Source organism: Pristis pectinata, chromosome 14 (assembly GCF_009764475.1).
Source record: "Pristis pectinata isolate sPriPec2 chromosome 14, sPriPec2.1.pri, whole genome shotgun sequence".
In the NCBI taxonomy this organism is placed as follows: Eukaryota; Metazoa; Chordata; class Chondrichthyes; order Rhinopristiformes; family Pristidae; genus Pristis; species Pristis pectinata.
This window is the reverse complement of record NC_067418.1, coordinates 8,514,779-8,538,289: the sequence shown is the minus strand read 5'-3', so window position 1 is coordinate 8,538,289 and position 23,511 is coordinate 8,514,779. Positions and strand designations below refer to the sequence as shown.

The following is a 23,511-nucleotide window of genomic DNA, read 5'->3' as shown; positions in this document are numbered from 1 at the left end:
CTCCAAACTACAATTTAAAGCATATATTCTATCCAAACAGCATGGCTGCACCGACATGATAATGGGACGAGTATGAATTACAATATTACATTTCACATTTGACAGTAACCGTATTTTCTGCAACAGTATTTTTTAATCATCAATTTCCTTTTCTATTGGTTATATCCCAATTTCAGTAAGCAAGCATCCTTACCTATTTTTGTACATTTTTCTTTTTTATTGGGATCATCCAAAACAGAAAGTGCAGAGGAAATACTCTTCTGAAGATCATGGTTCTTCCCAACCGAATCTTCCTCATCAGAAGAAAATGCAGCTAACGTTTCCAGGTTTTTCTTCAGGTCATCATCTAATCTTCTGCAAGGACTGGTAGGTCCACTTTCAGTCGATAATAAGGCAGTTGGCACCGACTGACTAGTTGAAACTGGTGGAATCAGAGGAGCATGAATGGTATTGGTGGATGGACGCCTATTGCGATGTGCCGTACGTACAGAAGGTGCTGGAAATTGCTGCTTAGGTCCCGATTTAAGAAAGTCTAAAAAGGATGCAATGAAACCACTCTTAACTTCTGGTTGCTTTTCCTCAACTTCTCTAATTTTTTGATTTATCCTTTCTTGCTGATGGTAATTTTCATAATAACTGTCATTAGATGTATGAGGCGAGTTTGGATCTTTGGAATTCGGGCGTTTACTCGGCCCACTTCGTTTCACTGGCTTCTGACCACCAATGTCATCCTCTGCCACTTCTTTAGGTTGCACTTTTGCTCTTCTTTTTTTCTGATTACCATCAAGCGACAAGTCTAGATTACTTTCTTCTTCAGGCACACTGTGAGACCACCCATCTGCTGGTACTCCCATTTTTAATTTAGGCTTCACTGGTCTCTTTAATTTCCTTTTATTATTAGATCCTGGCGTAATCTCATCACCCAGGTTGTAATCAATGTCAGATACAGCACTCTCATCAGTGTTACTTCTACCACTTGGAATGAAGTCAGGATCCTTTGCATTATTTATGGCACCATCATCAGGAATGTCATCATTATCATCCTCTTCGGATTCTGGATTAGCACCTAGCTGCTTTTTAAAGCCCTCAATACTGTGGTCATTGGCATCTTGGATGGAATTCAAATTTGATGTATTTAAACCAGGCTGTATTTGCTGATCTGTTCCAAGCGTTTGCTGTTCAAGGTTTGAAGTTTTAGACTGAGCTGTATTATCTAACGGTACTGCCTCAAGATCCAAATTAATCTGACTATTACTTAATGCCAAATTATGTATATTTTGTTGATCCGAAAGCAAAGCTTGTGTGGTGTGGAAGTTTGGTGTAACATGCCTTACAGTCACTGTTTGAAATGTGGATTTTGAACCATTGGCACATTCAACTGATTGAATACTGGATTCACTACAAGCAGATTTGGCAAACTCTTGTGAAGTCACTCCACACTGCTCGTTGGCAGAAAACACATCTTCAACACCAGAGAAGAGGTTTCTATCAACACCAAGCAACATAGATTCTGTAAAACAGACAGAACTAAGGCCAACAAACTGAGACTTTGAATCCTGTCTGTCTGTCTGATCAAAATGATCTTTTGCTGTTAACTGTAGTGGTTTCGAAGATTCAGTGCCATCTAGCTTCATTGCCTCAGAATTCTGTTGCAGAAGCTGTTGAGATTGCGTTGCGTTGGCTTGGGCAATGTGCCGCTCAAGTTGAAGAAATTGTGACTGATGATGGGATGCCTGAGACTGAGCCTGTATTTGCTGCGACTGTGACGATGCTTGGGATTGACCTAGTCCTGACTGTAGCAACTGGGCCTGGAGTCCTACTGACTGCTGCAGCAATGACAGTGGCATTTCACGGGATGAACCCAGGAGTAACCGTGCACCAGAAAGCTGCAGTCGTGGAACCTGATTAACAGAGGAAGTCTGCAATTGTTGTGGCGTGTTAATAACTTGTGTGAGACGAGCTTGTGGTCTAGTCTCTGGCGCCTTTTGTAAAAGAGAATGAGGCTGCTTCAATTCTTCAGCAGCCATAATTATATGCGAAGGCTGTGATGAATCGGCAACACTTTTCATCTTGTGTGTGTTTATATCATTGTTACTACCAATTGGCTGACCATGATGAGTTACCATTTCTATAGGTCGTGTCACATTAAATTGCTTTACGTGCTCATGTTTTCTTTCATCTGATTTTGACACTTGAAGAGTAAGACCTACAATCTGTTCCTCTAGGCGAGAATTACTCCTGATAACACTCTGAGATAGATACCGGTCATCTGCTTTTGAGGCAGGGTAAACAGCACCTTCATCCCCAATTCCACTTTCAGTTAAACCTGGAGTGGATGCATCAAGGGAAGGCTGCTGCTGTAACAAATTCTGAATAGGAAAACCCTCAGCTTCCTTAGAAGGAGCAAATATATCAGAATCAGATTTCCTTTTTATATAAGACTGCTTTCTGTCCGTGGACGATTGAGTGTTTTGCATGGTGTGTGAATGAGATGATGAAGTGAAAGTAGGCGAATGAACTCCTGATAAAAACTTCTGAGATTGGGGTGAAGAAACACTTTGTGACTGACTGGTTGGTGACGAATGCATAGACATAAAGTTCTGAGTTGGACTGGATGCAGATAGATTCTGTGCACGAGCAGATGAAGAAAATGGCAATGACTGCGTGTGGGATGTCAAAGTGAGAGATTGTCCGGAAGCATAACTTTGTGAAAGACTAACAGTTGACAAGCCCTGGGTCTGTGCTGAATAGCTGTTTTGTGACTGACTCACAGCAGGCAATCCCTGAGAGTGACTAGAAGAATAGCTTTGTGTCTGGTTGACAGAAGACAGATTCTGTGATTGACCAGAATAGTTGTCAGTGTGACTAACTGAAGGCAATACTTGTGACTGGTCAGAAGAGTAGCTAAGTGTTTGACTAACAGATGTCAAGTTCTGCGACTGACCGGAATAAGAAGCTGGTGACTTGCTTAAAGTAGTGAGTTTCTCAGGCTGACTGGAAGAATATACTTCTGAGTGACTAACAGTCGACATATTTTGAGACTGTGTTGAAACATAGCTCTGTGACTGACTATTTGACATTATTAGGTTTGATGCCTGCCCTGAAGAGTATACTTGAGACTGGCTTGCTATTACAGAACTTTGTTTTTGCGTGGCTGTGGAGTAAGTCTGTGTTTGTACAGTCACGGTTGCACTTTGGGATTTGGCGGTTTTTGTGGAACGTTGAGCTGACCTTGAACAATTCTTGGGTTTCGAGGAATAATCAGGAGATTGAACAGTGGACGAATAACTCTGTGACTGCTCAACTGTTACTGGAGAGTTCTTTTGTTGAGTTCCACCATTGCTCACCTGAGACTGGTCTCCCAGAGGGCTGCACGCTAAACCTGTATGTCTTGATGTTTCCTGAAAATCAACTCCACTCCCACTGGCAAGATAGTTTTGCAAGGAATGGTGAGAACTTGGTAACTGCGCCTGCACCGAGTGTGAGCTGGAAGGCCGCTGGTGATGCTTAATAACACTACATTCTCTTTGAAGTGCCCTTTCAATAGAGGCAGTTGAACTAGAAAAAACTGACGTGGCATATGGTTGAGAGGCTTGCTGAGCTGGTCCAAGTGCTGAAGGCAACAAGCTAAATTGTGGTTGTAAGTGATGAGGAGCAGATTCTTGAGCAGAACGATATGTTGAAGACTGGGGTATGCTTGTACTTAAAACAGTACTACCAATTCTGTCAAATGTCAATGGGGAAGGAACAGCAGTCTGAGAAGACTTGATCTGAAGCAAAGGATCATGTGGAGAAAGAAGCCCGTTTGTTGTAGGATTGAAAGCTGCATCTTGTAGCGTCAGAGACTGGGTACCAGTAAAGCCACGACTACTGAAGGAAGAAGGATGCTGATAAGCTGCAAGAGCTGATGGCGGGAATGTTCCTGAAGCTTGCAGTGCTCCAGTGACGAACAGTTCTGTAGGCGTTGAAGAGTGCATACCTAGAAAATTTAATTTAAAAAAATTACAGAGCACGTCAAATACAAAAATATTGATTTGCTTAGCCCCCCAAAATTCTCTTCATAAAACAAAAATAGAAATTTATAAAAAGTTATTTTATGCCGAGATTCATCAAATATGCAAATTATATATTATACCAAAACTTGGGCCCTAAGCTATTGTTTTCAAATAAATTGTTCAACTGGATAGATCCAGATGAACATTATCTCAAAGACTAATTATGTTTTCACTTGTTATGAAGCTTGAAGAAATTCAGAAGTCAGAAATAGTTTCATTGTTGTACTCTTAATCCCTGGTTTCAAGAAAAGACAAATTTTGTTCACCGGTCTCCTCCTTCCACACATACCAACTGGGCTTCAATTTTTTCATTCCAACTTTAACTTGAGCTCAATAATATGCAACTTCTTTGCAAAGAAATTCAAAAATAACAGGCACTGAAAAAGTGTCCACAGAATTATTCTGTAGTTTGTTTTCTATCGTTAATGACTAATAGAGCTGATCAACATCAAATTTCCAGGCAAAGGTACTTATGTTTGTATTGGTAGTTCTTTTTATGAACACTGCAGATGGCAGAGTGTAGCTTTTATAGCTATCTGCTTAATAAGGAATAAACCTTTCATTTCTGACACTAGCCATTTAGGCTCGGGTAGACATGGTGAGGTGGCCCCATTGATCATTTGACAATTTCTCCTGTAAGGCAACAGAAAGGGATATTCACAATGCAGGCAACTACCATTCTGTTGGCACCAAATATTTATGTATGCGCAACAGAATTTCATCTCCGTGCCATTAACTTTGTCAATAGCATAAAAAAAGTAGTTACAAATGCTGCGAGAGAAAGAGCACAACCAATCCAGCATTCAGTATACCAAAATATTACTGATGGACTTAACTGAGAAGAATGCCTCAATGGACTCAACCGCAGCAGTGCACAGTTTTGTAGAGAACCAAACAGAAAAGAAGGATTAACTGTTGTGGGAACTCAGCAGTCAAAGCTCAACTTAACCAAGTGAGTTACCCTTTATGGACTGCCATGGATTTCATTTCAAATTCTGCCAGCATCTTGACTGGCTACTGGATTCAGGATGAGTATACAAATGTGATTTAACACATACTTTACTCACTATTTTTAGTGTGTTGCACATTGGTTTAAAAGAACATACCAATTGTCCTACAATAAGGTGACTGCACCGAAGTGTTAGGCAAGATTGTTTGACAGAGGAGAGTCAAAGAAAAGTGTTTTAATCTGTGCCTTTAGGAGAAAGAGAAAGAAACAAAAGCCTTAGAGAGCAATTTAGAGTCAAAGATTTGATCAACAAAAGGACAAAAATATGATTTATAGGCCAGAATTGGAAAAGTGCAGATATTCAAGGGAACCTCGAGCCAGAAAAGATTAAAAGAGGAAAGAAAGTGTGAAGTAATAAAACAAATAGAAAATCTGGATGTAAATCAACAGACACACAGCTAATAGGTGTATGAGATGTGACACAAGCTGGGATATGGATAGCAGAACTCTGGATGAGCTCAAGCTTATGGAAGATGCAAGGTGGGAGCTTACTCAGAGCATCATTTTAAAAAGTTGAGACAATAACTTACAAAACCATATGCAACTTTGCTGTGGTTTATGACCAGAATGTTTAACTTATAAGTTTTTTTTTAAAAAATCATTTACCTACATTTTATAGATAAGCCCAATACTTCAGATAATGGGCAACATTGGTAACTGATTTTAAACTTTATTTATACAGCACGGTAACAGGCCCTCTTGGTCCAACAAACCCGCGCTGCCCAATTACACCCATGTTAACCTACTAACCTGTACATCTTTAGAATATGGGAGGAAACCAGAGCACCCGGAGGAATCCCACGCAGTCATGGGGAGAACGTACAAACTCCCTATAGACAGCGGCTGAAACTGAAGTCCGATCGCTGGCACTGTAATAGTGTTACGCTAACCTTTGGCTCAAAACTTGAAAACAATCCTTTTTGCGATTGAAGAGAAAATTAATGTTCTACTTTTCTCAATTTTAGTTTAGTTAGCAATAATTGGGGCTCTCTAATCAAAGGAAACAGAGAAATCCAACCTTTTAAAATCGTAAGATCAGCCAAAATGCAATCAAATTACCAGATATAAACTATTTCAAGTTCAAATGAGAACTTTAGTTTCCTTGACAACAAAAAAATTAAACTATACCAGAATATCATTTTGTGGGCTGGGGTAGGGGTGGTGGAAGAGATCAAAAGGGGATGGAAGGAAAGAGGTGACCAGCAACACAAATTATTTTGCATTTGCTTCCCTTCACCCCCCCCCACCCAAAAAGTTCAAAAGCACGGAGCTGTTAACAGATGCACCAGATTGGCCAATACTTATTCATGCTATAACTTCCTTCACTTTGTGGTATCTATCTTCTCAGTTGATGCTGGAATTGGCATGGAGAAATACCCATGTAAAATATAAGCTAACCAAAAAAAGCTCAAGTCTTCCAGCTTCATAATTTAGTCTTACCTGTCTGCCATGAAGGTGTTCTGAACTGTGGTAGCAGGGAGGCTGTAGCAGGTCCACTCTGAGGGGTACGTGATTCAATAGCCGAAAGGAAATTCATAACAGATGTCTCCGATGCACCACTGCCAGAATGTTGCATGGTTGCATCAAACAAACTGGACAGCCCTGAACAAATGCAGACAACAATGAATACTATTGGCCAGAATTATGCAAAATAGGATGTAATCAGTAATGAATAGTCACCCTAAGTACTGTTTCATATTTAGCTGAAGACCAGCCATTACTATCAACTGCTAATTAAAACAGTAAATCCCAAGGCATCAAAGCTAAGCCTTCATCCCCTTACTTATCAACAAGCTATCTACCTCTGCCTTAAAGATATTGAAAGACTCTGCCTTCCCCATCCTTTGAGGAAGAGCTCTGAAGACCCTCAGAGAAAAAAGATGCCTCATCTCGATCATAGAAGGCTGAACCTTTCTTTAAAAAAAAACTTGATACCTATTTCTGGATTCTCTCACAATTGAAAGCATGCTCTCCTCATCCACCCTGTTAATACTCTGAGAACTTCTATGTTTCAATCAAGTTCTCTTTCCTTAATCTGCAGCAGATACAAGCTTAGCTTGTTCAACCTTTCCTTAGACATGCTGCCATTCCAGATGTTGGTTGAGTAAACTCTAAACTGCTTCCAAGACATTCAAATTCTTAAACAAAGTGTCCAATACTGTACACAGTATACTAACAGATGCATTCCTTCACCCTTTCCAAGCTTCTTATCCTTCCTCTATTTCAGGTACCTTTCAGCATTCAGATCCCAACCAAGTGTGAGGTGATACATTTTGGAAAGTCAAACCAAGGTAGGATTTATACTATGAATGGTAGGGCACTTGGGAATGTAATGGAACAGAGGGACCACGGAGAATAAATGCATAGTGCATTGAAAGCAGCATAACAGATAGACAGGGTGGTTAAAAAAAAAGGCATTTAGCACGCTGGCCTTCATCAGTCAGGGCACTGAGCATAAGAAGTTGGGACATTATGTTGCAGTCGTACAAGTTGTCGGTGAGACCGCACTTGAAATATCGTATAGTTTTAGTCACCCTGTTATAGGAAAGACGTGGTTAAACTGGAAAGAGTGCAGAAGACATATACAAGGATGTTGTCAGGACGAGAGGGCATGAGTTATAGGGAGAGGTTGGTCAGGCGAGGTCTTTATTCCTTGGAATGTAGAATGAGGGGTGACATTATAGAAATGCTTAAAATCAGGAGAGGCATAAGATGGACTAACAGTTTTTTTCCCTCCCAGGGTAGGGCAGTTCAAAACTAGGGGCCACAGATTTAGAGTGAAGGGGGGAAGATTTAAAAAGGTGGCCTGAGGGGCAACTTTTTCATGCAGAGGATAGTGAGTATATGGAATAAGCTGCCAGAAGAAGCGGTTGAGGCAGGTACAATAGAATCATTTAAGAAGCACTTGGATAGGTACATGGAGGGGTGGGGTTTAGAGACATATGGGTTAAACGCAGGAAATTGGGACTAGCTGGGTGGGTACCGTGGATGGCAATGGACTCATTTGGCTGAAGGGCCTGTATCTGTACTCTATTGATCTGAGTGTATTTGAAGAATGGATTACCTGCACAAGACCAAGGTAAAAACTGAAATTCCAACATTTGTTTTAAAAAAAATAAAATTTTAAAATCCATCGTGTTTTGAAAATTTTGAGTGCATTATGATTCTCATAATGGTATATTAAGGCTAAACAATTTGTTAAATATCTGCCATAGCTTGGTTTTGAAGTTTCAGTTTTTACCTTAATCTTATGCAGGCAATTCATTTTTTTTATATACAGTCATAGAGCAATACAGCACAGGTACAGGCCCTTCGGCCCAACGAATCCATGGTGACCATGGTGCCCACCGAGCTAGCCAGCTAGTCCCAAGTTACTGGAGAGAATTCTGAGGGACAGTATCTACCAGCATCTGGATAGACAGAGTCTGATTAGGAGGAGTCAGCATGACTTTGTGCATGGAAAGTCGTGCTTGATGAACTCTTTAGAGTTTTTTTTTGAAGAGGTAACCAAATAGGTAGATGAGGGTAAGGCAGTAGATGTTGTCTATTTGGACTTTAGCAAGGCCTTGGACAAGGTCCTGCATGGCAGGCTGGTCCGGAAGGTTATGTCTCATGGAATCCAGGGAGAGCTAGTTAGACGGATTCAAAATTGGCTCAGAGTTAGGAAGCAGAGGGAGGGTGGTTGAAGGCCGTTTCTCAGAATGCAGGCTGGTGGCTAGTGGTGTGCCGCAGGGGTCAGTGTTGGGACTCTCGTTATTCATTATTTATATAAATGATTCGGATGTGAATGCACAAGGCTTGATCAGTAAGTTTGCAGATGACACGAAATTAGGAAGTGTTGTTGATAGTGAAGAAGGCTATCGTAGATTACAGGGGGATCTTGATCAGTTAGGGAAGATGGGCCGAGGAGTGGCAAATGCATTTCAATACAGATAAGTGTGAGGAAATTCAAACTAGCATTGGATTTATACTATGAATGTTAGGGCACTAGGGAGTGTAATGGAACAGAGGGACCTAGGAGTACAAGTGCATAGTTCATTGAATGCGGCGTCACAAGTGGACAGGGTGGCGAAATGGGAATTTAGCACACTGGCCTTCATCAGTTAGGGCACTGAGTATAGGAGTTGGGACATTATGTTGCAGTTGTGGTGAGTATATAAAATGAGCTGCCAGAGGAAGTGGTTGAAGCAGGTACAATAGTATCATTTAAAAAGCACTTGGATAGGTCAGGGCTTCGAAGGATATATGGGCCGAACACAGGAAATTGGGACCAGCTGGGTGGGCACTGGTCAGCATGGACTGGTTGAGCCGAAGGGCCTGTATCTGTGCTGTATTGCTCTATGACTTTAACCCACATCATCTCACAGCCACGTCTCTGTAACAGCTAATAGATCATACACATTTCTGGTTGCACGCTCAATTCATCTGCTGCGTTTTATATACTATGTGTATTCAGATGTATCCAACTTCTAATTTTGTCATTTTTATTATTTTTATAATCTCTGTAGATTTCTTGGTCAAGCATGGGCTGATAGCCAGAATAAATTGAAAAAAAACACATTTAGCTCTACTGAAAACATCTATTTAATCCTGCTTTACACTAATTTTCATATGTTCTCCAAGGAAGAAAAAACAAACTTCCTTCTCAACAAGCAATAATCTAATCACTCTTGTGAAAAGCTGATTAATTGAATTCATGTGCAACCACATCCACCTTACAGTGATTAAAAAAACAACCCAAATTGTAAAAGAAGAAACATGCAAATTGGTTGAAGCAAAGAAAGCATACAAGATCTTGCTTCACTTCAGGACATCCCAAGGAACTTTACAGCCAATTCAGTACCTTTGATATGCAGTCATTATTGCAATATAGGAAAATAATGCAGCCTATTTGCTCATAGAAAGGACTCACAAGCAGCAACGAGGTAATGACCAGGTAATTATTTTTAAGTAATGTTGGCAGAAAGAAAAATATTGTCTGAGACCTTGAGGGAATCCTGCCACCAAGGAAAGTTCTAAAGGTTTTTTTTGTTCTATTTCAGGGGATAGACAGAGCTTCTGTATTTTACATCATCTGATACCTTCAACAGTGCATAATCACCCCTGCCCCCATCACCTTATTTCTTTTCCCCTGCTCCATCCATTCCATCTGCCCATCATCCACACTCCTCCCATTGGTTCCTGTCCCCTACTGTTCCCATCTGCCCTCCCACCTACCTCTCCTATTAGATTCCATCATCAACAGCCCTTTGTCGCCTCCACCTATCACCTCCCAGCTTCTGTTGCTACTTCCACTCTCCCCTCCGCCATCTGCCTACGGATCCACCTGTTGCTTGCTAGCTCTTGTTCTACCATTTCCTTCACCTGTTGAAACAAATCCTCTCCCTTTCAGTCCAGATTAAGGGTCTCGACTTGAAACGTTGACTGTCCATTTCCCTCCACAGATGCTGCCTGAACCACTGAGTTCTTCTAGCATCTTGTTTCTTTTGCACACTATTTGCCTTGTACCACATCAGCCAAGATTTCTCTCTCAAATGCCTGGAAAAGGATATATAAACCCACGAACATTCAAGAAAAAGTCAAAAATTCCATCCTTAAATTTAACTATTATTCACATTATTATTAGCAATTCCCTGGGCCATATACTCCAGATGCCCATAGGTTTGATGTCTCAAGGTCATTTTTTGTTGGTACATAGTTTAGTAGACAATATGTGGAGTCAATCATATTTTTCCCAATCACTTCAGAAGGCAAAAAAAAATTAAACCATACACATCAATGAGCATGAATTATCTCGATCAATTCACCAAACAAAAATGTGCAGGTTAATAGATGCTACTTTAGCAGGTAAAAATAGTAGTCTTTGAAAGATGTAGCAATTTGGAAATGATCACAGAAGCTGGAAGGCATTTTACTTTAAAACTTTAAACTTTATTTATACAGCACAGTAACAGGCCCTTCCAGCCCAACGAACCCGTGCCACCCAATTACACCCATGTTAACCTACTAACCCGTATGTCTTTGGAATGTGGGAGAAAACCAGAGCACCTGGAGGAAACCCACTCAGTCACTGGGAAAACATAGAAACTCGTTATAGACCGTGGCTGGAATTGAACCCTGATCACTGGCACTGTAATAGCATTACATTGACCGCTACGCAACCAGCATTTGCTAGAACTGCAACCCAGCAATCAGAATTATGATTTTATTCATGGAAATTCTATTTGCAAGCTGAATGATCATTCCAACCAGGGAATTAAAATGAAAATGGCTTAAACCTGCTGTCTTCCTTCTCATCTTTTCTACAGACTGGACTTCACAGCAAATCTTCACAAGACATTGCAACTCATGTTTGTCAAACTGCATATATTAACATATTACACTGTGTGTATTTGCATTTCTAATAAGTCAGCCCAGCCCCTTAAGGAACAATCTTTCAAGAACAAGATTCTTGAAAAATTTCAAGAAAAAGACATTTGGCATGTCCCCTTTGACCCTCACAAACTTTTATCAATGCACCAAAGAAAGCATCCTATCCGGAGGTATCATGGCTTGGTATGGCAACTGCACTGCCTGAGACCACAAGAAACTGCAGAGAGCTGTGGACACAGCTCAGCACATCATGGAAACCAGCCTCCCCTCTATGGACTCTGCCTACACTTCTCACTACCTCGGTAAAGCAGCCAGCATAATCAAAGACCCCACTCACCCCAGACATTCTCTTCTCACTGCTCCCATCAGGCAGAATATACAAAAGCCTGAAGCATGTACTACCAGCTTCTATCCGTCTGTGATAAGACGGCTCAACGGACCCCTAGTACAATAAGATGGCGTCTTGACCTCACAATCTACCTCGTTATGGCCTTGAACCTTATTGTCTGCCTCCACTTTCTGCATTGTTATTGTTTTCCCTTGTACTACCTCAATGCACTGTTGTAATGAATTGATCTGTATGGATGGCATGCAAAACAAAGTTTTTCATTGTACCTTGGTACATGTGATAATAATAAACCAATTAGCAATTCTGTGAAATTTCTAGCACAGGTACCATGCAGTTTCCTATTTTGTAACTGTGAAGGAAAAACAGTATAGTTCTACCCTTAATTCTAGCTTTTTCTTCTAAACTGCCTGTGTTCAACACTGTTTACAGGGTCCAAGAATTACAATAGATGACAACACAATGAGGCTTGATTTCAAGCATTCCAGAAATGGGTTTAGTAGGGGAGCGATACCATCAGTCCTAATGACTTGCTGATTTTCTTTTACTGTGGCTTTTAGCAGCTTGCTGGTTGGGCAAGATTTCTACAAGGCAATACACCCTCTGGAATGAAATCCCTTAAATTGAACAATTTCCCTAATACGTGGGTTCCATAAGGACTCTTGGGATTACAATTTGTTTGCACAAGGAAATTTCCTCTGCAAGCAAATTCACTGAGCCATTCTGCTAAAGAGTTTGTCATGTTGCTTGCAAAACCAGTACACAGACATGCTAGACTTTGTTAATTTAACAGCATACATACTAGAGAGTGGAAGTTGATGACTCTTACTAACTGACTTTATTTTTAATAATTTAAATTAACATATTACACTGAACACATTAAAAAAAAAGGAGAAACTCAAAATTGAACCAAAGATCAAAAGTGAAAAGTTCAACCTCAACATTTAAAAGTGGACAAATCTGATTACTGGTTAACAACAAAACTACTAGGAAATTATAACAAGGTCCACAATACAGCTACGCACTGTATCGCAGTTTGATTATCATGTAGTCTTCTGGCATTGTATTAGGCATACAATTAGAATGAAATTCAAGAATAATACCAGACAAGGGTTGCAAACTACTTCTAGTAATGCAATGTGTGTATTTTTATCATCTGTTCTCAATATAAAAAGTATGTGGAGTTTACAATTCCACATGGGGAAAAAATTACACAAGAATGGAATTTCATACAAAACGTACTTGATTGCTTTAGGGAGTCTCACTACTAGTGAAGGTTAAGTACGTATTTTTAAACAATACTTTAAAAAATGCTACTAAGATTGAACCTTTAATATACACACAACTAAAACCCAGACACTTCAAAGCAAGCTGTAACTTCCCAGGTACTTGGGATTAAAATATTTTATTTCCCTCCTTCCATTACCTTTATTAAAAATAATTTTACCATTCATCAATTTTTTTCCCCATTCACTCAAGATGTGTCCTTGCTGACAAGGCCAACATTTTTTTTGCCAAATTCTAATTGTCCTCAAGGAAATAGTAGCAATTATGGTTAATCTAAACAATTCATTTTACTTTATAATTCTTTTTTTTTGTGTGCCTTTATCATCAAATAAATCTTTGGTCCTTCCAGTATTTGCTTACTGCCTTTCTTGCTCCTTGCTTCCATTTGATTTTTCTACTGTCTCCTTGTCTGCTCTTCCCTACATGTATTTTCTTTGATCAGATAATGCTTGGTAAGCATAGACATATGCACTAGAAAACAGGATCAGTCTGTAGAGAGAATAGAAAGAAATTTCTGAACAGAATAAATTTCAGCTTTACAAGATTGATAACCATCTCCCAGGACCTAGCATTGGTTCATATTTAATAGTAAAATACAAAAGGGGACATAAAGAAGAAAACAATTACAAAATGTTCAGGGATTTCCAGCATTTGCCACATCAAATTTCTGCACATTTTAGCCAACCAAGGGCTGCACATGGCTTAAAGCAAAATTTTTATTCTCCAATTTTCTGCATTTGCTTATGTAACAAACACTATTTTTGCTAGTAGAGCAACTTAAAAGATAAGATCTGATAGGTTTCTGTTGTTTGTAGATTTTCAGAAGTTTGGCTGAGGTTTCCTGCAACAATATTTTCAGGGGGTTTCCACCCACAAAGCACTTGTAAAGCACTGATGCAGCATTTTGAAAGTTTCTTTACAAAACATGCAGTGGATATAAAGAATGGACATTTAAATGCAATTTGATAAGGTGCTACACAGAACTGGTGCTGGATGAATTATAGTATGCAATTCAGAGGTATAGTAACACACTGGTAACGTTACTTGATTAGCCTTCAGAGCCCAGACCACTGACCTAGAGCCAAATCCCGTCATAGAGATTGGAGAACTTAAATAAGTATGGATTTTTCTTTTAAAAAAACATCAGAAATGGCAACTCATGAAAGTATGGTATTATCCAAAGAACATGTACATGACTCCAAATAAACAGTGCCATTGACTCTCAAGTGCCCTGTCTGGAGGCCTAGCAAGTTATTCAATTCAAGGGGCAACGATAAATGCAAGGCTTGCTAACATCATCCATGTTCCCTGAACAAACATATGATAACAATCAATGTGGTCGTATGGATAAAAAAGAAAGAAAGGGGGAGATACGGTTAATGGATTTTTTGTTTGGGATTGGAAAATATAAAATGAGATGCAAGCATAATTTGGGCCACTGCTTTTCACAAAGTGTAATTAAATAACCTCGTCACAGGCTTTCAAGATTTGTACAAAATAAGGACCGAGTAAATTTGAAGAGGATTTCAAATAACTTCAGGGGTACACATGATTAACACATTGATCAAATAAATACTGGATGACATTTAATGTAGAGAAATTGGAAGCAATACAAAAGGATGAGAAGCTTTGGTTTTGAGGAAATATTGGAGACACAGGTACTATTCATTAGCATAAATGTGAGATACAATCTTTTTCCTGAAATTGAGGGCTTGCAGTTTGTGAACTGATAGCTAAGAGTTTAAATTTATGATCACCAAATGACAAACAAAATTAGCAGTTCTAGCAGAAATATTGAAAATATTATCCGTGAACCTTATACATAGGCAAGATGAAGCGAAAGTTTCCGCGACACTACTTCCAAGGGAGCCAGGAAGCTATACTTTAAATTAACATTAAAAAACATTATCCAGTTGTTATCACAATCCTGTTTCTGGCAACGGAATGTTTTATCAGCAATAGTGGGAAAGCAGAATCCACAATAGCTTTTAAATGGCTCATGGATAAATATTTGAAAACATTAAAGAGGAAACAGATTAAAAGGGCAACAAAATGGGATAATGGAGCTGGAAAAAAAAGCCAACAGAAGTGAAAGTGGCCTCAGGCAGCCTCTCATACTGTGATATTCTTGTATTCCAAAACACTTAGTCCTACTTTACATTCTTCAGCTGACAACCAATTTAATTAAAACTAACTCTTTGGAGATATTCTATTTTCAGCTATGACTCTGTTGATTGCTCCAGAGTCAAAGAGTTATGGGTTCGAGTCACACTCCTAATTTGACCACAGAAATTTAGTGTTATTCCAGTGCAATCCTGCAGTACTTCAAAAGTACCTAATTAACTGTACTTTGGGACCTCCTGAAAAGGATTCAAAAGGCATTGTGTAAATGTGGATACTTTCTCGGAAAATTCATCTTAGTGGCTTTTTGTTAAAGCATAGCAAAACATTCTTGCACTCTGAAGTACGGCAGCCACTTGGTACTATAATGTCCCATAAATACTAATAATAATCTACTTTTTAGTGATATTGGTTGAGGAGTAGATATGGGGGGGGGGGGGGGCATAAAGGATAATGGAAAGAATGTTAATCCAATAGCAAAGTGCCACAGATGCTGAATAATTGAAATAAGTCTCTGCACAAGAATCTCACCTCTTGAGTAAAAACATTGCAGAATTCAACACTGATTCCAATAAATTCAGATAATTGGGCTCTACGGACTTTACCAACATTCAGCGTTACTTTTTCGACTCCCTTCTTATGATAATTTTAGATTTTGTTCATCTCTTATTTCTGTCTCCCCAGACACAAGTTTTATTTGTGAGCCATTACCCATCCTCTTCCTGTCACCTTCAACATTTTTGTCACCCAATTTCCCATTTTATCACAGACCTTTTCTTCCATTCTCTGTGCCCCTGGTTCTTTCTCTGCAAATTTCTGCGTTTTTAAAAAACTCTCATTTTTCTCCACTTGTCATGAAATGTCATAGACCAGAGATGGTACATTTGTTTCCCACCCTCCTCCCAAGATGCTGCCTGACTTGCTGAGTATTTTCTGTTTTAAATACTGGGATGAACATCTCTGCTTTTAAATCTTTCAGAGCAGACTATACATGTCTTAGTTTAACATCTCTTCCCAAAAAGCCTTCTCCAATGGCATAATGCTTCCTCACTGTTTCTATTCACCTGCACTAGAGTGCGTTTTGATCTTGCACTCCAATTTGAAATGCAGCATGAACCTCAAAGACAAGACTATGTTAAAATGAATATGAGTAATGTTACCATCGAGGAGGAAAAATTTTAAAATCAAATCAGCAAGTTGGTTGAGAAAACTATTTGCCTTGTGTTAAAGTTTTAGAACTGTACCCTTTTGTTTAAACAATGTTACCAAACAAAAAAGTCACACATCAAAAAGCAAAAATATGTTGGCAATCTGAAACAACAACAGAAAAATGTTGCAAACACTCAACGGGTTAGGCAGAATCCAGAGAAAGAAACAGTTAAAATTTCATGTTAATGATGAAATGATATACTGTGTGATTGTTCTTCCCTCTTGGCAAGCAGGATGTCATTGTTTTTAGTTTATTTACAGAAGTGGGTGTCACTGCCAAGGTTAGTATTTATTACCCATCTCTAATGGGAAGATGGTGACAAGTTGCCCTTGAACTGCTCCAGTCCTTTTGGTAAAAGTCCCTGCACAGTTCCGTTTGGCAGGAAGTTCCAGCATCTAGAACAACAATATACTTCTAAGTCAAGGCTGTGTGACCTGGAGGAGTGCTGTAGGTGGCAGCATTTCTACACTTCCCATTGCCCTCGTCTTAGTAGGCCAGAACATGGACTTTGAATATGTAGCACTTCAAGATAATTTTCAATACCATTTCCAAAGTGGTGCAATTTATTTTTAAAATATTCCATGGCTTTGAACTAGTTGAGTAATCAATCCAGAGCCATCTAACTGAAAAAATTGTCACGCTTCCAATTTATTTGTTGATAAAAATTACAAATTGCCAATTCCAAAAATTACATGAAAACAGATTTCAAAGGAATGCTAAAAAGATGGTTTTAATACACATCATATTATGATAATAGTCACACATCCACACATTCCTTTCTCAGCAACAAAACTTATTTGATTTCTAACTTTTCTCAGATCTGATAAAAGGTCATTGACATGAAACATTAAACACTGATTCTCTCTTCATAGATACAGGCTGTCCAAGTGAATATTTCCAACATATTGTGTTTTTATTCCAGACATCTTTTTTTAAACTTCGAAGAAAGTTATTTAAATCAACATTGTAAACTATTTTGTACCTGTAGGATGATGTGTAGTGGTATAGCCAGGCAGCTGGTGAGATGTTGCATAAGCCTGTCTATGAATGAGGTCAGTTTCTGGATGTGATGCTCCATAGCTCAAGCTGAGAAGAAACAAAGTTAACAGATTTAGTTATTCACATGCAACAAAAAGTTATTTTTAAACAGGGACAGGGTGGGAGGAAGAAATGCAAAGATTAAAAAACTATTATCGAGTTTAAAGCTTAAACAAAAGTTCTTTACACCGCGATGTTGCAATATATATATTTAAAAGTATTTCACAGAATCATAGGTGGAGGTCATTTGGCCTGTCATATCTATACCTCATCTATATAAAAGTAATCCAGCTACTCTCACTCCTCCACCCTCTCCCCATAACCCTGAAAAAATCTTTCCTTTCAAATACACCTGTAGCTCCACTTTGAGTGCTACAATTAAACGTGCTTCCGTTACTATGGAGACAAAAGACACTGCAGTGACTGGGATCTGGAGCACAACAAACAAACTGCTGGAAGAACTCAGCAGCATCTGTAGCGTCAAAGGGATGGTCAACGTTTCGGTTGAGACCCTGAATTAGGACTGAGTGTAAACAGGAGGTAGCCAGTACAAAGAGGTGAGGGATTAGAGTGAGGCAGGAGCTGGCAAGTGATGGATGGATCCAGGTGAAGAGTTCATGGGCAGACGGAGCCACGTGGGGGGTAATAATCAGCCCTTCCTGGTCTCCACTATCACCTCCCAGCCTCTGTCACCATCTCCACCCTTCCCCACATGGCTCCATCAACCCCCACCTGGATCCACCTATCGCTTACCAGCTTTCACTTCCCCCCTTTACACTCTCAGTCTGATGCAGTGTCTCAACCCGAAACATCGACTATCCCTTTTCCTTAAAGATGCTGCTTGACCTGTTGAGTTCCTTCCGCAGTTGGTTTCAATGCTACTTCCATTATTACTCCAGCAATGCATTCCAGATCCTAACCACTCACCATCTTGCCATGATAAACAATTATTTTCCTCATGTGACTTCTGGTTCTTTTGTTTATCAATCTATCAAACCTACTTCTTGACCCTCTGCCAATGGGAACAGTTTCTGTTAGGTGTCCTCAGTCTAACCACATAATTACAATTCCTCATCCCCAAAATTATTTTGGTGAATATTTTCTCCAAAGCCCTCATCGCTTTCCCAAACAGCAAACCAAGAGCCAGACAATACTCCAATTGTGACCAAACAAGTTTTACATACAGGTTTATCACAGCTTCCTTACCCTTTATAGCACAGGATCCCAGATGCCTTTTTAAACATCTTCACAACCTGCTCTGCCGTTTTCAACAAACAATGCATATTTATCACCAACTCTATTCTTCTAGCCTTTGAATTTTATCCTGTAGTTTTATATTGCTTCTTCCATCCTTCCGACTAAATGCAACACTTATTTCTCAGTATTAAATTTCATCTGCTATCTGCCCATTCTGTCAGGACATTTATACCTCCTTGAAGTCTATCCAGTCAGCTAGTCCCACTCACCCAGTCCCACTTACCCACCCTCTTCCCATAACCTTGCAAATTCTTTCCTTTCAGATTTGGTCTACCTCCATTTTTAGTGCTACAATGGAATCTGCCTCCATTACTTCTCTGGCAACGCATTCCAGATCCTAACTACACACTGTGCAAAAAATTATTTACCTGGTGTGACTTCTAGTTCTTTTTTTTAAAATCACTTTCAACCTATTAAACCTACTCCTTGATCCTTCGTCAATAGGAACAGTTTCTGTCTACTCTCGATGCCCATTGTGACCTTAAACACCTCTATTAGGTCACCTCACAACCTCTGAAGTTTATCATCTTCAAATATAATCTTGTTCCTGCAAACAGAAACAATTATCTCCCTTTTCCAAATGATCTTGAGAGAGAGATTAATGAACTCCAATTTTCCATTGCATAAAGCCACTCAATAAAATATACCCAACAAATATTGGCTAAATATCAGCCAGCCTGGCACTGCCCCATGTTGTCTGAAAGCTGTTTAAGCATATCTGATTTGCCAGGAGTGAGAGAGCCTAACAGGCTAAAATGGATTTGAGTGTGTGTAAATCTGAACTAGCATGACATTTGTGGACTAACGCCAACTCAGCACAAAAAGGTGTAATTACAACCTAATTAGTAAACAGCCCATTATCAAAACCACACTTATTGCCCAGAAATACACAACACACAATATCAAAATCAAATTCACACCCCTCCACACCCAGGATAAAAGTTGGGCTCCAGAAGCAAAACTTAATTGACACATTTCCAGTGGACATTGAGTAGCTGTAAGACGAAGTTAAAACTTTCTTGCTTTTTCCTAATGTGTGATGTTTCATTCAATCCAAGCGTACTCAACTGATTGGAGGAAAAATATTTAGAGCAATCAGATTGGTTTCCACTTTCATTTGTTGGCAATGACAGAACACTGCCCATTTAATTTATGGTTCTTTGAAACTTGAGATGTTGGTTCCTACTTACAGTCCTTACAGGCATATAACAGTTTCACAAAGATCTGTCAATACTACTTAAATGTAAACAGAAGCTTGTTATTCACCAGAAATTTGCAAATAAGCAAGTGTCAACTAATACACCTCTCATGTACTTTGTAAAAGGCAGCAGCTTATAATTAAGAACACCATGATTGCCAGGTTTGTGAAGTTCAGTTACATACCTAACCCACTTCTATAGATAGGCCAATCTAAGCAATTCCATTGATTTATAATCCAAGACTAAAGAGCAATTATAACTATGTGAAAAGTTCAGACTACAGGTCAAAGTTCCTCATCTCAACAATTCACCTTCAATGTAGTAAATTATCCAAAAGGTGCTTCACAGATACATAATCAAACAAAATTTGTTACTTGGTTTTGGGTAAATAGAGTAGATTTTAAGGAGTATTTTCAAGGGGGAAGGGAAGGGAAGGGAAGGGAAGGGAAGGGAAGGGAAGGGAAGGGAAGGGAAGGGAAGGGAAGGGAAGGGAAGGGAAGGGAAGGGAAGGGAAGGGAAGGGAAGGGAAGGGAAGGGAAGGGAAGGGAAGGGAAGGGAAGGGAAGGGAAAGGAATAAAAGACATTTAGGGAGGGAATTAAAGAGCTTACGCTTTAATAGTTGCAGGTGTAACCCTCAGCGAGAAGAAATGTTCAAGAGACCAAAAGCGAAGCACCAGAAATACCTTGAAAGGTCGTAGAGCTTGGGTTGGAGTGGGGAATGTAGATTGTAGTTAAAGCTATTTAACACTCAGACAATGAAGGATTTGAAATGAGAATTTTCAAATCAAGGTAATGCTTATCCAGGAGCCTGCCTAAGTTAACGAGCACAGGGGAGATTGGTGAATGAGATCTGATGGGAATTACAGTTGAGGCAGAGTTTTAGATGACCTCAATTTTAAGAGTAGAGTGGGAGACTGACCAAAAAAAGCATGAAAAAGGCATTGGTTTGTAACTTTAACAAAGTGTCATATTTGATGTGTTAATTTGGAGAGGTGACTGGTACACACACACACACACACACACACACACACACACACACAGAGTGAAGACAGCCTTACTATAGCTGTAATACAATTACTACTTAACCCACAGCACGGACTTTCAAAATATGCAGTTATGGGACAAAACATTTTATTCTGCAATTGGTTCCCAATGAGATGCCTAAATATATGGAAAAATTCAACCTTAATGATAGTTAAGTATTGACATTGCATGAATAAAATGCTCATAATTCTATTCACATAAATTATATAATTTTTCTTCCATGGAACATGACAAAATTTGACAGTACTATTGCATTGCAGACTATTTCACTAACACTCGGTCACATTTTCTAATTTGACGTGCACATTTTCTGTTGCTCTTTCTCTACAGGCTCAAAAATTTTCAAAGTCTCATCAAGATTTGATTTGGTGGAAATAAATACACATACAGGGTTTACTGCATTGAAAGAGGAAGTTTCTTAAACAGGGTCCCAAGTTGAGCATAAAACCACAAGGGGTTTGTGCGAAAAACCACAAGGTGGAGAGTTCTGTGCAAAGTGAAAGTGGTACAGTTACACCATGGTCAATGGAAATGATTCTTTCCACATTTTCACTGATACACATGCACAGTCTGTGTGGAGTTTATACGCGATATTGTGACTGTATGGAATCTCCCCACCCACCCCGAGGAGCTCCAGATCCCTTCCACTTCCCATAGACAAGTTGGTAGATTAATTGTCTACTGTAAATTACTCCTTATGTAGGTGGCTAGTGGGAGAATCATGGGGTGTCAACTGGGAATATGTGGAAGAACATCTTACATGGAAATACGTGTGGAATGGTATTGAAGTCATTGCTCTGACAGCCAGCATAGACTCAATGGGCCAAATGGCCTCCTCCTTTATTGTAAGGAAATGCATGATATTTGCAATGTGCAAACAAACGTCCTTTAGTTTTTGTGTCTCTTAGTCATATGCCCTTCATTTAAAAGCTTGTTTTGGATTACTGATAAATATTTGGAATATTGTATGAATCTAGTACGTAAAGCACATGCAAAAAGTGAATGCAAGTCACCTATAAAAATGTATTTAATATCCAAAACATTTCACAGGAAATACTCAATACGACTCTCAAATGGCAAGCATTTTGGATTTTGAGGCACAGAATACAAGAGCCAGAGGTCATTCTGAAATGATAAAATACTAACTAGGCCATTGCTAATTGCATCTTCTCTACTTTGGATGGTCATGGACCAGAGATTTCTAGGAGTCAGTGGAAAATTCAGTTTCTACAAAAAAAATATTGCCAGGGCTGGAGTGTTTCAGTAATGAGTAAAGACTCACTAAGCTGGGGTTCATTTCTTTAGAACAAAGGAAACTGTAGGGAGGTTTAGGGGAGGTGTATAAAATTATGAGAGGCCAAGACAAGATAAACAGAAAGGACTTATTTCCCTTAGCAGAGAGGACAGGAACTTATTGGGGGTAGTGGAGACACGGATTTAATTTAAGGCAGCTTGGAGAAGAGTTGAGAAAAATATTTCACTCAAGTGGTGGGGCTGGGAATTAGTTGCCTGAAAGGATGGTGTAGAAATCTTCACAACGTTTTAAAAGTACCCAGCTGAGCCTTTGTAGAGCTATAACCTCCAGGATATGACCAAGAGTTGGGAAGAAGAATTAACCCACTTTGCCAGAATTGACAATGATTGCCCAAACAGCCTCCTCCTGTACTGGAAATTTCTAGGAGGATTCTATAAAAACATTACAAAATGAGAAAATGTAAAATACAAGTATTTCTGTGATAAATAAAAATCAACAATACTGCTGATGATGGAAATCTAAAACAAACAGAAAATGCCGGAAACACTCAAAAGAACAGGCAGCATCTGTAGAAAGAGAAACGGTTAAATTCAAATCTGATGAAGGGTCTTTGATACGAAACATTAATTCTGTTTCTCTTTCCACAGATGCTGCCTAACCTGCAAAGTTTTGTTCAGTTTTTGAAGCATTTCTGTGGTATTGATTGTCCAGCCAAATGGTGAAAGTGATTCAAGTAAACACTGAACTTTGTTACTGGACTCTCAACCTTGCACAATTTTGATCTTAGATTTCACAGAGTAGCTAGAATCTTAGAGCCTACAACTACATACATTATGAAAAGTCACGTGTTATTCTGACTGTGTGTGCAGCTCTTTCACCATAACATTGACTAAGAACAATTAAGATTTCTGTTTCAGTTTGATCAAATGTGGCACAGTAGTCAAGTTACTGGACTACTAACATAGAGGCCTGGACTAACAATCCAAAGACCAGAATTTGAATCTCGTTGCAGCAACTGTGGAATTTAAATTCAGTTAATAGTCTAGAATCAAAAATTAGTCATTCATGACGCTAACCACAGAATGACCACATTGTTGTAAAAACCCATTTGGTTCACTAATGTCCTTCCAAAGAGGAAATCTGCCACCCGATGTGTGACACCAGACCCGCCAGTGTGGTTGACTCCTAAATGCCCTTTGAAATGGCCTAGCAAGCCACTCAGTTCAAGGGCAATCAGGAATGGGCAATAAGTTAGTGATGACAGAATATATTTTTCAATATAGTTAATAATCTTCTACAGGACTAATTATTGACAGAT

The 23,511-nt window shown here is 39.2% G+C and overlaps 1 protein-coding gene across 2 annotated transcripts in view; it reads right to left on the bottom strand.

Annotated features, from left to right (window-relative positions):
• The window catches only part of qser1 (glutamine and serine rich 1), a 102,134-nt gene that overhangs the window by 29,913 nt on the left and 48,710 nt on the right, over positions 1–23,511 (bottom strand). Inside the window, exons 1-4 of one of the 2 annotated variants that reach the window (XM_052029394.1) lie at positions 17,383–17,480; positions 13,430–13,558; positions 6,505–6,666; positions 194–3,979 (exon numbers count right to left, since the gene is read on the bottom strand). In XM_052029394.1, the coding sequence (XP_051885354.1) occupies positions 194–3,979; positions 6,505–6,666; positions 13,430–13,454 (3,973 nt within the window). In that variant the 5' untranslated portion in view covers positions 13,455–13,558; positions 17,383–17,480. Of the gene's footprint in view, positions 1–193; positions 3,980–6,504; positions 6,667–13,429; positions 13,559–17,382; positions 17,487–23,511 lie in introns of those variants that run through there. The other variant, XM_052029393.1, reaches the window with a different exon arrangement.